The sequence below is a fragment of the Tasmannia lanceolata genome, unplaced genomic scaffold (assembly GCF_043159265.1).
Source record: "Tasmannia lanceolata isolate RefF3 unplaced genomic scaffold, GAP_Taslan_0.1 ptg000002l, whole genome shotgun sequence".
In the NCBI taxonomy this organism is placed as follows: domain Eukaryota; kingdom Viridiplantae; phylum Streptophyta; class Magnoliopsida; order Canellales; family Winteraceae; genus Tasmannia; species Tasmannia lanceolata.
The window spans coordinates 44640541-44658204 of record NW_027518679.1 but is presented as its reverse complement, the minus strand read 5'-3'; the positions used below and the strand labels follow the sequence as shown (position 1 = coordinate 44658204).

The 17664-nt window shown below is 38.2% G+C and overlaps 1 protein-coding gene across 2 annotated transcripts; it reads right to left on the bottom strand.

Annotated features, from left to right (window-relative positions):
* Positions 1-4687: 4687 nt before the first annotated feature.
* Positions 4688-17227, bottom strand: LOC143874757 (cinnamoyl-CoA reductase CAD2-like). 2 transcript variants are annotated; one of them, XM_077376915.1, is made up of 6 exons: positions 16873-17227; positions 14822-14994; positions 13766-14002; positions 8102-8270; positions 6003-6189; positions 4688-5077 (listed from the first exon to the last, which is right to left on the bottom strand). In XM_077376915.1, the coding sequence occupies exons 1-6, from the start codon at positions 16988-16990 to the stop codon at positions 4933-4935; spliced, it is 1029 nt and encodes a 342-aa protein (XP_077233030.1). In that variant the 5' UTR covers positions 16991-17227; the 3' UTR covers positions 4688-4932. The 2 variants fall into 2 exon arrangements, with proteins under 2 accessions (XP_077233030.1, XP_077233031.1); XM_077376916.1 differs by having other exon boundaries at positions 13817-14002; positions 16873-17219.
* Between the last annotated feature and the right edge of the window lie 437 nt (positions 17228-17664).

Here is a 17664-nt window from a genome sequence, read left to right as displayed (position 1 = left end):
AAGATTTTGATTTGGATTTCTCACATTTGCAGCCCTTTTTGTATTGTAATTTGGATCGGATCAAATTCTCGGATTTCTAATTCAGCCGCTGACGGTGAAAAAAATCAGATTTCTAAATTTTCTGTGGAAATGAGAAATTGGAAATCCACTGGCAGTTTCCTTCACCCTCTTTGCTCCTCAACCTCTCCCCTCCACTAGGAAGTTCCCCCTTTCCTCTCTGTCACCCTCTACATGAACTGCCGGATCTATTCAATTTGTATTCAAAACTCAATTCCAAATCCAAATACAAAATGGGAGGTCCACTAAATTCATGATTAAATTAGGGGGAAACGGGTGAGGTTGCCCAAGGCCTCAACCCTTGCCCAGCCTAACCCCAGCAAAATTCGATGTCGGGAAATTATCTATGATTTCTCACCATATTTGGCAACGATGAAAAATTATTCCACCGAATACTTGTGGGCTAAATTTTGTGAGAGGTACGGAGGAGGAGGAGGAGGAGGAGAGAATTGAGTGGGCAGGATTAGAGTGACCCAAAAGGTCATTTACCAGTCAATTTAAATAGAACGCAAAGGTTATTTAAAACCTTACAAATTTAGGGAAAAGGGAACATAAGAGTTTGCATACGGAGCTTACCTATTAACTCCTTACTGCCGGCGATCAGAAAACAGTGTGAAAGAGAGTTCTTGATCAAGCAGCTGTATCTTGTCCTGACAGCGTTTCTTGGATTTTAAGTAAGAAATCCACGTTTTAGAAATCTCTCCCTCATCCTAAGATTTCTAAAAATTGGAAACATGGGATGATCTGCTACTCTCTTGCTGATGAAAAGAATGGCGAGAAATTAGAAAACGACGGCTGGTCTGCTTCTTCTCTTGTCTCTCATCTACAATTTTGAAGAAATCCCGGATTCTAAAATTCGCGTATCCAACGCAGATTTTAGAATCTTGGATTTCCTCCAAATCGTAAGCTGGAGACGAGAGAAGAAGGAGACCAGCCGTCATTTTCTATTTTCTCGCCCTTCTTTCCGTCATCAAGAGAGCAGGAGATCATCCCATCTTTGTAGGTTTTAGATATCTCAGGATGCGGGAGAGATTTCCAAAACCTAGATTTCTTACTTAAAATCCAAGATTCTCAAGAGAAGTGAAGCAGTCGTTCTCCTCATCCTCTCGTCTCCCAACTACGATTTTGAGGAAATCCAAGATTCTAAAATCCGCGTATCCAAACGGCCCCTAAATCTTATGCTGGCATCATCAGACTGTAGTGGTCTCCGAACATGGCTAGATAGATTGCAAGAAAAACATTTCTAAATGAAAAAAAAATATTGGGAATTTTTTTTTCTATCCACTATTTAGAGGAAAATGATATGATGATGATTAATTTAGAGGGATATCGTCATAAATTGAAAGTCCCTCCAACTAAAAATTGAATAGGTTTTCTTTTGTCATGTGTAGAAGTCAAGAAGAGTAGGAACTTTGAGAAATGTTTTTCTTTTCCAAACTATTCCTGAAAATTCTAGCAATCCAAACAAGCAAGGCCTCAGTGACGCATCTGTACTTAAATGCTTCTCATATCCGTGAAACCATATTTTGATAACGGGGCGAAGTCACCTTGTTTTACACATTGGTTGCTAATCTTTTTTAGAATTGTAATATCTTTTCACAGCTTGTCAATCAATGTAAGTTCGTCCAATTATCAGAACATGGGAACTGATATATTTGCCCCCTTCCCTTCCCTCGGCCTCCCCCTTCTATCATAAAAAGATTAACCAATAAACTAGAGTGAGGTGACTCAGGGAAGAAAAAGGGGTAAATATATCACTTAAAATGTTTGTTCGTTTTTATGGTATTATGGGCCAGGGGTGCAACTTGGGCTGGGTTCAACCCCACAGGTTCAACCCGATTTTGGCTTGGGAAAAGCCTACTAGATTTAATTTCGGTTTGGGTTAGGGTTGACGCCTTGGGCAACCCAACCCGACACCTGTCCTAATTTTAGTGCATTTTTTATCAAATCTTAGGATAATATTTTTTTCTTTCCTATTTTTGCCCAGGCCTACCCTAAACTTAGCCTGACCTAATCCGGCCTGACTTGAAAAATTGAGTTAGGCAGATTGGGTCAAGGTTGAGCGATTTAGGCCATGTTTGGCAACCATGGTTTTTTTTAGGGAGATGGTAACTTAAACGCTTTTTGAGGTCAAATCACGTTAACAATAACAAGGGGGGTGAATGCATACTGCAGGGGGTGAAAATATCATCGCTGTTTTTTAATGGAACATTAGTTTATCTAGTGGTGAGAGATAGCTAGGGTAGGTAGTAAATGAAGATTTGAGATCGCCAGTAGAGAGGGTTAGAAGCGTGTAAAAAAGGGGCAATAAATTCTATTTTGATTAGAGTTTTTCTTTCCCTCGTTTCAACATTTTCTCACCTAATCCTCACTCTTGCCCACTAAATTCTAACTAACCAAGAAATGATACAGACCATTAAAACCCTAGTTATTGCCATGGAATCCAGCAAAATATATGATATTGAGGAGATAGTTATTTTACTCCATCTGCAACAAAACTTTCAGGATATGTAACCTTTGCTCTTTAAGCTTTCTACAGAATCCTTGACGATTTGCTCCATGGAGCTGAAATGGAGACCCAGATCAATCAGCTTCTTGCATGGATTCTGAGCCCTTAACAACCCTGGTTGGGTGTCCTTTGGAAAACTGCATAAGATAAAATGATAAAAAAAACAGCTTACTGATAAAAAAATGATAAAATAGTTCAGAAATGATTAACCTTTATAATCATTTGATACAACATCTACTGCATAATGGCCCTCGTCACTGATAAATGATGTTATCATATGTGTTTGATGGCTTAGTACCAAAACAGGCAGGAAACATTTTGGGATTCCTCTTTGGTTTTGTTTTTCATTTCCTGATCCACTAAAAAAATGACCCGTTAACCATTCTTAATGGTCCAATGGGTCTGATTGGATTGGGACTTTAATAGGGGAAGGTTCTAGAGTTTTGCACAAAAGAAAGCCTGATTTGTGGAGTTTCAATTGTGTTGAATTTTCCAATAATGCTCATGTATGCATAGGCCACTATCATCTCAAATCATGTTGATCACAGCAAGATTTCCACAGTACAAGTAAAAACGCAAAAATAGCCAAGTTTTTAGTAGGGATGCAACTCGGTTTGGGCTCAACCCGAACCCGACAGGTTCAACCTGATTTCGACTCAGGTTGGGTTGGGAAAAGCCAACCTGATTTAATTTCGGGTTAGGTTAGGGTTGAGACCTTGAGCAACCCAACCCGTACAGAAGCTCCAACCCGATTTCGGCTTAGGTTAGGTTGGGAAAAGCCAACCGGATTTAATTTCGGGTTGGGTTAGGGTTGAGGCCTTGAGCAACCCAACCCGCGCAGAACCCGATTTCGGCTCAGGTTGGGTTGGGAAAAGCCAACCTGATTTAATTTCAGGTTGGGTTAGGGTTGAGGCCTTGAGCAATTCAACCCGCACAGAAGCTCCATCCTCTAATTTTATCATGATTCTGAAGAGAAGTGAAGCAGTCGTTCTCCTCATCCTTTCGTCTCCCAACTACAATTTTGAGGAAATTCAAGATTCTAAAATCCGCGTATCCAAACGGCCCCTAAATCTTATGCTGGCATCATCAGACTCTAGTGGTCTCTGAGCATGGCTAGATAGATTGCAAGAAAAACATTTCTGATGGAAAAAAATATTGGGAATTTATTTTTCTATCCACTATTTAGAGGAAAATGATATGATGATGATTAATTTAGAGGGATATCGTCATAAATTGAAAGTCCCTCCAACTAAAAATTGAATAGGTTTTCTTTTGTCATGTGTAGAAGTCAAGAAGAGTAGGAACTTTGAGAAATGTTTTTCTTTTCCAAACTATTCCTGAAAATTCTAGCAATCCAAACAAGCAAGGCCTCAGTGACGCATCTGTACTTAAATGCTTCTCATATCCGTGAAACCATATTTTGATAACGGGGCGAAGTCACCTTGTTTTACACATTGGTTGCTAATCTTTTTGAGAATTGTAATATCTTTTCACAGCTTGTCAATCAATGTAAGTTCGTCCAATTATCAAAACATGGGAACTGATATATTTGCCCCCTTCCCTTCCCTCGGCCTCCCCCTTCTATCATAAAAAGATTAACCAATAAACTAGAGTGAGGTGACTCAGGGAAGAAAAAGGGGTAAATATATCACTTAAAATGTTTGTTCGTTTTTATGATACTATGGGCCAGGGGTGCAACTTGGGCTGGGTTCAACCCGATTTTGGCTTGGGAAAAGCCTACTAGATTTAATTTCGGTTTGGGTTAGGGTTGACGCCTTGGGCAACCCAACCCGACACCCATTTTTTAATGGAACATTAGTTTATCTAGTGGTGAGAGATGGCTAGGGTGGGTAGGAAATGAAGATTTGAGATCCCCAGGAGAGAGGGTTAGAAGCGCGTAAAAAAGGGGCAAAATAAATTTCTATATTGATTAGAGTTTTTCTTTCCCTTGAAACAGCCAGTCCTTTGTTTTATTTCATTTAAAGGTTTGGTTTTTTAGTAAACAATGGATAGAAGAAATTCTCATTCAAGAACAGGAAAAAGACCCTGTTAGTTCTCACACCTCCTAAATCCATTTTTCAATGCACAAATCAATATATCCTTCACAAACTTTAGATAAAATTATCTCTCCAAAAAGCCCTTAAGTTCTCTGGTTTATAAAGTTTACCAATAGTCAATCATTCTGTACAAGTTACTATAAAAAGGATACAATTAACATCAGAAAAACACATGGGCAGTAAATTCTAACCAACCCTAGTTATTACCAAGAAATGATACAAACCATTAAAACCACTTATTGCCATGGAACCCAGCAAAATATATGATATTGAGGAGATAGTTATTTTACTCCATCTGCAACAAAACTTTTAGGATATGTAACCTTTGCTCTTTAAGCTTTCTACAGAATCCTTGATGATTTGCTCCATAGAGCTGAAATGGAGACCCAGATCAATCAGCTTCTTGCATGGATTCTGAGCCCTTAACAACCCTGGTTGGGTGTCCTTTGGAAAACTGCATAAGATAAAATGATAAAAAACCAGCTTACTGATAAAAAAAATGATAAAATAGTTCAGAAATGATTAACCTTTGATACAACATCTACTGCATAATGGCCCCTCGTCACTTATAAATAATGTTATCATATATGTTTGATGGCTTAGTACCAAAACAGGCAGGAAACATTTTGGGATTCCTCTTTGGTTTTGTTTTCATTTCCTGATCCACTAAAAAGATGACCCGTTTACCATTCTTAATGGTCCAATGGGTCTGATTGGATTGGGACTTTAATAGGGGAAGGTTCTAGAGTTTTGCACAAAAGAAATCCTGATTTGTGGAGTTTCAATTGTGTTGAATTTTCCAATAAGGCTCATGTCTGCATAGGCCACTATCATCTCAAATCATGTTGATCACAGCAAGATTTCCACAGTACAAGTAAAAACGCAAAAATAGCCAAGTTTTTAGTAGGGATGCAACTCGGGTTGGGCTCAACCCGAACCCGACAGGTCCAACCTGATTTCGGCTCTGGTTGGGTTGGGAAAAGCTAACCTGATTTAATTTCGGGTTGGGTTAGGGTTGAGGTCTTGAGCAACCCAACCAGCACAGAAACTCCATCATCTAATTTTAACATGATTTTCAAAATTTGAGGGTTTTTTTTGTATTTTTTTTTTCCTGTTTTTGCTCTAGGCTAACCCGAACCCAACCCACTCAACCTGACCCGATTTGTAAAAGATGGTTTAGGGTTGACCATCCTCGGTCCAAGGCTCACGTTGGGTAGGGTTAGGGTTGAGGGAATGCTATCTTGAGTTGGGCTAGGGTTGGCGACCCAACTCGGCCCGTGTTGCAACCCTAAGTTTCAGTAACCTAATCTGGCATTTGTCATTTAACTAGTAATATCACTTACATTCCGAAAGAAGGAAGAAGAAACCAAGTTCCTTACCTGGGCACCTTGTATTCTGGATAAAGTTCTGCAACTTTGGTGGCAAAGTCACTAAAATGGGCTATGGCTTCAACACAAAGGTGCCTTCCTGATGCTGATGGATTCTCATAAAGTAGAATATGAGCTAGCGCAACGTCTTTAACATGAGCTGATCCCATATAAATGTTCTCATATTCTTCCGTGCATCCTATCACCATATCAACACTTTGGATCAAGCCTATGAATTAAGCACTTTATAGCCCATGAAATCAAGAATATAATACATTACGAGTAGTAAAAATGGAAAAGACTTTACCATTTTAATAGTGCATCAAATCACCCTATCAATTCTCAAAGGATCTTGGGGAATAATAGTAACCCCAATCAGGTAACTAAACATGGTATGCAGAATGTGATGGTCAATTTCTATGTCCAGTTTTGGCAAGAAAACACCACATAGCAACAAATGTTCCTTTTATTTTTTTCCCCACTCTTTCAACGTACTTTTTTCACGCAATAATTATATGACAAACCACAAAGAACTGAATAGAAGCTTTAGTAGAGGTGGTAAGAGGAGATCAAAGGATGAAAAGGATAGCAGTACCTGAAACAAATATGGTGAAGAAAACCATAGCCAAAAGGGAAATGATATATCCGCCCCTTTTGATCACCAGGAACACCCCCTGTCAGTGCTTGTGGCAATTAGGGGCATTGAATTCTTCTGACATAAGTACAACAGCCCCCCTTTAGTCATTGATACACTGTCAGGGGGGTGTTCCTGGTGATCAAAAGGGGCGGATATATCACTTCCCTAGCCAAAATTATTGAAGAAATAGGAAAAGTATTTGTTTTCTAATAATTAACCCTATCTTGTTTTGGTAATAATTAACCCTATCTTGTTAAGTAACGCGCAGCTACTAAAGGTATTGTTCTGGAACAAAAGCATTCTGCTAAATGTATCTGACAACATTTCTAGATAAATAAAAAAAGTCCAAAGGCAGCCTAGAACCAGCCAAATTTATCTTGGTCATTCAACTAAGCTAGAGGAGCCTTGGCGCAACAGTAAGGTTGCTCCATTGTTACTTGGTGGTCATGGGTTCGGGTCACGGAAACAGCCTCACTGCAAAGCAGGGGTAAGGCTACGTACATCTAGCCCTCCCCAGACCCCGCAATGGTGGGAGCCTCGTGCACTGGGCCGCCCTTTTCTTCTTGTTCAACTAAGCTACACCTTATAGAAGAGCAGGGATTTAAGTCAATGCTATGTTTCAAAAATAAATTGATCAATTTGTCCAATGTTTTATCACGATCACAAAGTGATGTTATTAGGTCAGTCTACAAAAGAAAAAGTAAACTTTTGAATTTGAGCTACAGAAGTTTTGTCGGGTGTCCGCGTTTAATGAGAATAATGTCATAAAAAAACTGAGAGTAACCTGAAGATATGAAACGCCCACCTTATATCATTCAAGAGACAACATGATACTGTTCACAAGGCCGTTCTAAAAAACACATGATATTGTTCAAAACGCTGAAGATAGTAATCTGCTGAAAAGATTGCAAAAATGACTTTCCAAATTTTCATTTTAAATGGTAAAATAAAAGAGGTATTAATGCCTTTGACGTATCTAATGATAATAGTAAACAGAAACGGTTAAAAAACATGTGATCTTTGAAAGAATACTATGTATATTGATACTTGCTGAAAGGAATTCATAGAAGATTTTAACATGATTTATAAAAGAAGGCTTTTTATAATACCCTAAAACAAGATATTATAAAAGAAACCATTAAAAAAGAGATACTATAAAAGAAGTCTCTTTATTTTTTTGATGGATTTTTTTTTTTGATGGGTAAAGAAGTCTCTTTATAGTGTCATAAAACAAGATACCCTAAAACAAGATATTATAAAAGAAACCATTCAAAAAAAAAAAAAAGATGTTATAAAAGAAGTCTCTTTATAGTATCATAAAACAAGATATTATAAAGAGACTTCTTTTATAAATTGAAAAAACCTAATAACTTACAAAATCTATTTTTGTTGCAAATATTAGTTATTAGAGGGCCTGCTGTGTATAATACATCCGACCTTACAATTCTAAACTAGTAGAAGTTGTCACCAGTACCTTGTAGAAGGCGAAGGAGTACGACCATGCTAGCACTGATGACTGGAGCCGGGGGAAGAATAGGACCCATAACTACACCGGGATTGATCACAACCACATCCAGTCCTTTATCCTTGGCAAACTCCCATGCAGCTTTCTCCGCCAGTGTTTTTGAAGCAGGATACCAAATCTAGCCAAAAGTGAAAAAACACAACAACAAAAAAATCTCTGCAAACATCAATACAACAAACTCATGATGGATGCTAACATACGGAAATGTTACTTATACACCTAGTTTAAAACATTGCCATTTAATGAACCTTATCACCATCCATTCTTGATTGAACAGCACCAATAGTAAAATATTAGAATTTCTGTTCAAATAAAGATACATTTATAAGGAACCGAGTAACTAGGATAGTAGCGGTTGCATCAGTCAGTAACCCCTATTTAGAGGAAAAAGGAAGGGTGATCAAAATCCACCCCCTTTTTAACCATTGCCGCCTCCATTATCCTGTTTTTGAAGCATATTTTGGTTAAATATTTTAAAAGTACCAATTTTCTTAAATTAACTAATTAGTTATTCATCAAAGTTTCTGATGCAGTACCAATGAAATAGATGTCACACAAGCATCAAAATAATAATATCAAATGAAGAAAAACAAAAAAAATGTCCAGTAGTAGTAAAAAGCTCAAAACGGTCCAATTTTGGGTTGTAGAGGTATTTTGTTAATTTTGCAGATCTGGAATTTTGGTTTAATACTGCTATCCAAATCTTAGGTTAATGTTTAGAAGGTAAAAGAAAGGTTAATCTAGGGTTTAACTTCTGATTTGGTGGTAGGTTTAGGCTAAGGATCTTTTAAAAGGGTTTTTGGGCTTGAAAATTGCGCAAATTTTCAATAAGGCTCAAAAGGGATTTAAAGCTATGGTTCTTGGGTGTTTAGGCTGAGGCTTAATCATAAAAACAATCCTTCAAAGTCTCGAAATGAGACCTTGAAGAACGAGAGAGATCTATGGATTTTGGGTTTTTATATTTTAGGGTTCAAGAACAAAGAAAAAAGAAAGAAAATTTGATTTATTAACCTTCTTTGTCCTGATTTAATTGAAGAAATAGAAGATAATAACCTGAGCAAACTCTCACCAGATTCCTGGATGGACTTAAACCAGAAATCGGGAGGGAAATGAGAGCGCATCTTTTGGGAGATGTTGATCAAGCTTTTCAAGAGGCTTGCGAAATTGAAAAGCACCAAAAGATGTTCTCCCCCAAAAAATTTAGCAACCAAGCTGGGGAGGCTTCTTACAAGAAACCTCAACAATCAAATCCCAATTATCCTAAGTCCAATAACAACTATCAACCTCCAAAGGACTTTAAGGGTAACTGAGTTTTGGGAGAAGGTCCTAAGAAAGGGCAGTGCTTTAAATGTAAGGGTTATGGACATTATGGACGTGATTGTCCGAACCGTGTTGCATTTGTAGAGCCCCGACAAGATGAAGGAGAGGACTATGATGATCAAGCCAAAGAAGCCGAGAATGATGAGGAAAATTATGTGGCCGATGGCTATATTACAGATGAGAAGAGATGAGAAAAGATGGTTCCAAACCACCAAGAGGAGAGGAGAAGAGAAGAAGAAGTCCAAGTCACAATAGTTCTCACAAAAGAAAATCTCAATTCTATTCAATATTGAAAGTCAAAAGTCCCTTACATTGCTTTCATAAGATGTATTTATAAGAAAAAGAAACCCTAGAAGATAACCTAAAGTTAAGAACTAATCTCAACCATTCATCTAATCCAAGGCAAAGCTAAATAAAGATAAAAACTTACCAAAAATAGTAATCCCGTAATTGACCTATACTCATTCCTAAAAACACTCATAACTTGCTCAAATCACATCCAAATCATGTGATCTTGGGCCCATTAGATAGGTAATTGAAAAACCTTTCTAATAATACCAAAAACACACCAAACGGGTGAGATTTGATGCCTAAAAAGTAGGCTACAAATAAAATGACGAAAATAATAGTTAAAATATAAAAACTTGTTCAACACCAACGACTGGAACAATCTTTATGATTTTCATCCGCATCATTCTCCCCTGCTTGAAAAAGAACTCGCCCTCCATTTCTAGTCCACTTGAATCAAATATGTAGACGATCCGTTGAATCAGTATATGTTATAATCTGTCAGAGTCTCGAATGCCATAACATGCTCATGGGAACTGTAAGAACAGTCTGAAATGCCGGCGGAGTGAGAGGGAAGAAATCGCCCCTGAAAAATCATAAGAACGCAAAAGGCTGCGGAGAAGTAATCTGGCTGGAAATATAGCAACGTACTCCTCCTGGATCAACAGGATCGGCATGACAACTCTGTGCAGTATCAATCCATGACCATCCTCTAAAATATCAACATCCGCTGGAATCGCAAATCGGCAACAAAAGCATCTACTATAACTGTATCTGGCACAGTAATGGCAGACTGACAAACCTCCTAATGATCATCATGTTCACTGATATCGTCGGTCTCAACTTCCACAATCATCTCGATCGGATCATCGACTGTAGAGTCAATACTGTCATTGTGCTCACGTACTGGCATCCTCAGTCACAATGCTCATCATGGCCTCGATGTTTGCAATCTCTACAATAGGCTCAGACTCGGTATACCTAGCAACTCTGTCATCAGTGGTGCACTCTTCACCAAGAACATTCGACCAATCACCAGCATCAACTGCGTCTGGCATGTCGTGGGAGTGGGTAACATCGGTTGTGGGCTTATAGCTCTCGATTGTGGTAACATTGAATAACGTCGGCCGGTAACATCACCGTGGAATCTCATGGCTAACGGTTTGTAGCTTTCGACTGCGGGCTTCACGGTCTCGATTGCAGGCTTCACGGTGCTCTCTACTAAGCTGTATCTCTTCGCGGAGAAGATTCAGATCTGCCATATTGTCTCTAATGAATTGTGCTAACTCATCATTAGATATTGGACTGCTAGAAGTCATCGTGTGGTAATCTTTACCACTTCTTGTGGGCTTGCAAAGAAAAACTAGAGACTAATCTGGACACTAACACCCTAAAAGGTTTCCTAAATAAATAACTCTGGGCTCTGATACCAAGTTGATGCAGGACAATACCTAGAATAGGAAAAATCCTACACGGAGAAGATTCAGATCTGCCATATTGTCTCTAATGAATTGTGCTAACTCATCATTAGATATTGGACTGCTAGAAGTCATCGTGTGGTAATCTTTACCACTTCTTGTGGGCTTGCAAAGAAAAACTAGAGACTAATCTGGACACTAACACCCTAAAAGGTTTCCTAAATAAATAACTCTGGGCTCTGATACCAAGTTGATGCAGGACAATACCTAGAATAGGAAAAATCCTACACTCCTAATGGGATTAAGACTTTAGGACAATTTAGGGCTTACGCGGAAAATTGAAAGAGCACTTAACAACTAACCTATGGTCGAATTAACACCTAATTAATCTATGGGCAGCAGCAATAATGAGACTTAAATAGCATAATATTTATAAAGATCGTAGTTAAGCATGAAGTAAACCTTATACGAATCAATCAAAGCGATAAGGATTCATAAGATGAATTGATAATAGAAAGATTAGTCCGAAACTAGGCCTACGCATGCAACCAATTAAAAGAACTAAAAGGCTAATGCAAGTACCAATGAAATAGATGTCACACAAGCATGAAAATAATAATATCCAATGAAGAAAAACAAAAAAAATGTCCAGCAGCAGTAAAAAGCTCAAAACGGTCCAATTTTGGGTTGTAGAGGTATTTTGGTAATTTTGCAGATCAGGAATTTTGGTTTAATACTGCTATCCAAATCTTAGGTTAAGGTTTAGAAGGTAAAAGAAAGGTTAATCTAAGGTTTAAGCTCCGATTTGGTGGTAGGATTAGGCTAAGGATCTTTTAAAAGGGTTTTCGGGCTTGAAAATTGTGCAAAATTTCAATAAGGCTTAAAAGGGATTTAAAGCTATGGTTCTTGGGTGTTTAGGCTGAGGTTTAATCATAAAAAAAATCCTTCAAAGTCTCGAAACAAGATCTTGAAGAACGAGAGAGATCTATGGATTTTGGGTTTTGTATTTTAGGGTTCAAGAACAAAGAAAGAAAAAGAAAATTTGATTTACTAACATTCTTTGTGCTAATTTGATTGAAGAAATAGAAGATAATAGAGGAGAGGAGATGAGAAAAGATGGTTCTAAACCACCAAGAGGAGAAGAGAAGAAGAAGTCCAAGCCACAATAGCTCTCACAAAAGGAAATCTCAATTCTATTCAATATTGAAAGTCGAAAGTCCATTACATTGCTTTCATAAGATGTATTTATAAGAAAAAAAAATCCTAGAAGATAACCTAAATTTAAGAACTAATTTCAATTATTCATCTAATCCAAAGCAAAGCTAAATAAAGATAAAAACTTACCAAAAATAGTAATCCCGTAATTGACCTATACCCCTTCCTAAAAATACTAATAACTTGCTAAAATCACATCCAAATCATGTGATCTTGGGCCCATTAGATAGGCAATTGAAAAACCTTTCTAATAATACCCAAAACACACCAAACGGGTGAGATTTGATACCTAAAAAGTATGCTACAAATAAAATGACGAAAATAATAGTTAAAATATAAGAACTTATTCAACGCCAACGACTGGAACAATCTTTATGATTTTCATCCACATCAGTTTCATTTGCTAGAAATTTCCAACTTGAACAACTTTGTAGAATTCTTAGACTTGAATTGTTACAACTTTCTGGGATGTGAGAAGACTCTTGAGATCTCCAATCTAAAGGATTTCTTAACAACTGGAAATGTATAGAAATCCAAGAAACAACTCCAATATGATTATATGAGGTGTTAATCGACTTTACAAATACTACTTGGGTTTTTCATAAAGGAGTTTTTTTATAAAGCAATGGAGCTTGGTATTATCAGATTTTTGCAAAGTTATCATGAGTCTCAATAAGCCAAGATAAGCATCAGCAAGCCTTAAAGGTAGGTAAATGAAGTTCTGCCAAGTTAGAAAGTTGAGTAAATGTGCTCAATTTTCTATTAACTTTATTCCAAGAGGAGCCTAATAATCATAACTATAATTCTTTATACTTTTCCTTTGAACTGTAGGTATTCTAAGATATACCACTTCAAAAACTGAAGCCAGATATGACAGTCAATGGCAAGAACCTAAAATAAAGAAGTGTCTATCTATCAAAACAAGGTGTTCTAAGTATCATTTTCTGACACACGCGCGTGCGCGCACGCACACACACCAAGTTAGAAAATTGCCCACACTTAGCTTAGTTCTTCTTTGTCTTTTCTTTCATTTTTTTTTTTTTTTTTGGGTTTTTTCCTTTGTTTCTCTAGACCACCTTGTTTTACGATGGTTATAATGCATCTAAATTTAGAAAAAAACGAAGTGACTAATCCTTTGCAAACTCCATTCAAGAAATAATGAGCACTTTGTCAATGATTTAATTGGAGAAATTATTCTCTAGCTACATTACAGAACATTCTCATGAAAGACAACTCCAACAGGCCATAGTATCATAACTGGTTTCCATTCTTGAAATAGGACTCATCTCTCAAAGTCTGGCTGTACTAAGATACTACACACTTCTAATAACACCCCAGGAGCATGTTAGAGAAAATGAACGAGAATACTAACATACACATGGGCAGGGTTCAGAGCAAATGAGTCGCCAACTCGCCAACTCACCTCATTTTGCATGCAGTAATCAAGATCGGTCCAGCAATCCTCCCCTTTAACCACATCTTTAGGCCACTTAGGGCTCGGAATTATGGCACATATCGACGATGTTACTACCACTCGCTTAACTCCACTCACTTTCGCTGCCTCCAGAACATTTATCGTCCCTTTCATTGCCGGATCAAGAAGCTCCATCTGCACAAACAAAGCAAACTAACAAATTACTATAAAAAAACACCAAGCAAAAAAAGATGGAGATGAATTTGATACGATCATCACTATCTTGACTTATTTTTTTATTTTTTGAAAAAAAAAAAAGTGTTAGGGTCCTAAGTGGGTGCCAGCCTAGCAGCCTAGGTATGGGACTAGGAGGGACCCAGCCTCGTATAGGACATGTTTAAAGGGCTTGAGGCTTTAAATTTCGGCTTGAGTTTCAGTTTTGGTCACCATGGAAATCAAAATATTACGATTTCGGTGGAATTTCGGCTGAAATCTTGTAAATTTCATGGAAAATTTTCAGTTTCTCTAAAATTTCAGTAGAAATTTTAGAAATTTTGGTGGAAATCTTGTAAAGAGGAAATTTTAGTTGAAATTTCAGAATTTTGCAATATTTTGGTGAAGATTCGGTGAAATCCTATAAAAAACAACTCCATGTGAATTTCATTTCTATCTTGGTGGAAATCTGAAATTTCGGACGTAATATTCCGATTTTGGCTGAAATTTAAAACCTTGAAAGGGCCCAGCCTAATGCGTTCTATCAGCTCTCTGGAGCTTTTGGCATATTGGTTAGGTACACAACATTTGGTATCAGAGCAGCCACCATGCCTCATGTTCAAGTCACGAAACGTGGTGGAATGTTACAGTCCTGAGTGGAAGCCTTCCTAAGTATGGGACTAGGTGGAACCCAGCTTGGTATGGGACAAGTTTAAAAGGACTAGGCTTTCCATCAGCTAAAGTCAAGATCGTATTATTTAGAGAGAGAAAACAATGTAGTAGCCATCGATTTGACCCGACCTTGGGATCTTCGACTCGATCAATAATGTTGGGCGAGGCAAGGTGGAATACGCCAACGGTTCCTTGGATCGCGGCCAGGAGGGATTCATAGTCGAGGAGATTGATTTGGAAGAGGTGTAGACGCGATTCTGCGCCTTCAAGGGATTGCAGATGCTTTGTCTCTTTCTCATCCTCTGTGAAAAACAAAACAAATTTCCATTTCTGCTTTTTTCAATAAAAATGGAAAATATATGCAACAAAATAAATGCCACTGGCATTGTGTAGAAATACATTTTTTCTGCCAGGAAGTTAGGAAATCATTTAATTATTAGAAAGCCCCTAATCTTTCATAAATGACCGACAGCCCCTTAGCAGCTTCTCTTTTTGAATTATGGAAAATTTATTAAAGGGGTCAACAAAATGCTGTCTCATCGAAGGAGGTCGGAAAAGGAAATGCAAATATCTAATGAGGGATACTACATACACCGATCACAAAGAAGCCCCCTTCTAGGAGGTAGAAAATCAAAGACCTCCATACTATGTCTTTGAGCCCTCGCTCCAACAAGTCTATCCACCTCACTATTAGCAGACCTTCTGACGTGCTGAAATGAAACATCATAAGCCGCCACCCGATCCAAAATCTACTCAATAAAGTGGGCAAATCTCCATGGGTGAGGGTTTCTACCTTCCAAACATCTTATGAATTTGCGTGAATCACCTTGCACTACTAATTATTCATTTCTCTCCTCTCAATCAATCTAATGCCCTTGGAGAACCACCCTTACTTCTGCCTCATTGAAGTCCATAGAAAGAACCATCTAGTGATCCCTTCTCATCCCTTAGGGTGTGTTTGGTGCCCAAAATCCATGATAGTTTGGGGGTTTTGCTTTGCATTTGGGTGCCACCTCACCAAAATCTCTTGTTTGGTTGCCAATGTAGCATCGAAATCCCCGGAGACTACCAGACAAGTTTCATAGGTAATTATCGCATGCCCGGTGATGTGACATCCATGTACCCTCCAAGCCAAATTTCTCAAAAAGGGTAGAATTTGGCTTGGAAAATGATGTTTTTTCTCTTTCTATATTGGTAATGAAACCCCCCTCCAACTACTCTACGAGGTTGGCAACCAAACACTACTTATCACTATTCTACGAGGTAAATTCTAGGTAAATCAAATGTGCGTTTCCTCCCTATTGACTACTGATACCACTAATCTACAAGGTAACTTACCTGCAGCCAAACAGAGCCTTAAGAGACCTCCTATATCTCTGTCAAAACGGGGTTTCCCAAACTAGACCCATTAAAATTAAACGGCTTTTCTTTTATTTCTTCAAGTTGTGAATTGGTCTTTGGATAACGAGAAAAAAAGCAAGGGAAGATTTTTTATCAATGGAAAATAATACTAAATGGGAAAAAATTCCAGGGTCTAGTAGGTTTACAATTTTCCCTTTAAATATGGAAAAAAATTTATTTTGCAAAAAATAAAAATAAAATCATTGAAAATGAGTTTACCAAAATGCTGAAAAATTAAATTCCCATCCATACAAACAGCCACTCTGATTCCAAGTTCAATTTTGGGTCTAGATTCACTACTGGTTCGTCATTTTCAGCATAATTTAGGTGAAGGCATAATAGGTGTGCAACTCGGTCGGGTCGGGTTCGGGTTGAGGCCAACCCGAACCCAACCCAAGCAACCATTTACTCAACCCGACCCGACCTGAGCAGCCCTTTTTGCAAACCCGAACCCGAGCCAATCCGAGTTCAACCCGACCCAACCCGAGATTTTAATCTTAAAAACTAAAGAAATTATTAAAATTTCGGGTTGAACTCGGGTCGGGTTGCCCAAGCCCTCAACCCGAACTCAACCCGGTTGAGAAAACCCGAACCCGAAACCAACTTGAACTCAACCCAACCCGAGTTTTTTCCGGGTTGAACCCGCTGGGTTCGGGTTGAAACCACCTGAGTTGCACCCCTAGGCATTATTAATCGAAGGGGGGTGGCATTTCAGTGGATTGAGAGCCAAATCTATGCAAGAGGAAAGAGAGGGAGGGAGAGTAGGAAAATAGGGTTACCGAGATCTTGGACAGTGGCATGGACAGTGTATCCTCGTTTAAGAAGGAGATTAACTATCCACGAACCGATGAACCCGCTCCCGCCGGTCACGCATACCACACCGCCGCCAGACGACATCTCTCTCTCTCTCTCTCTCTCTCTCTCTCTCTCGGAAGATCAACAATGGTGTTGATATCGATTTTAAGTGTTACAATTAGTGATTTACGAAGAAGGGCAGTAATAAATTCGCTCCATCTGTAGGATAATTCGCAACCTTAATCATTATCCTTATCCTATCCCATCGCATTAACTTTTCATTACACCAATCACTTCTTTGCACGAAAGTCTTTTCCCATCTCTCTTCCTTTATCCAATCCTTATATACTTATACTGTATATAAAGCGGGAATCATGGGGTTATTTTCTTCCGCACTTTAGCCTAAATCCCATCTATATCCCATTCGTATTCTTCCTGTCCTTTAAGATAAAGCTCTGTGAAATTTCGTGCTTCCTTTAGGGTATTTTTGCCATTTTGACAACAAATATCCTATGCAAGCGTTCAAAAAGTAAAAAACAAGAAAATTCCATTTATGTCCTTCTTTTTAGTCGTCAGATTTCTATTCCGTGTGGTCGATTACTTCGACCTTCTCACGCTCCTTCAAATGTGATTGGGGTTTTGTTGCCATTCGATGCCAATTTTGCCCCTCAAAGATACGTCCAAACGTAAACTTGATTCCAATAATTAGTTTTGGATTAAGAATTGGTTCTCAAAATTCAAAACAAACAGGGGCTAAAAAGTCTAGATTTTGTTAT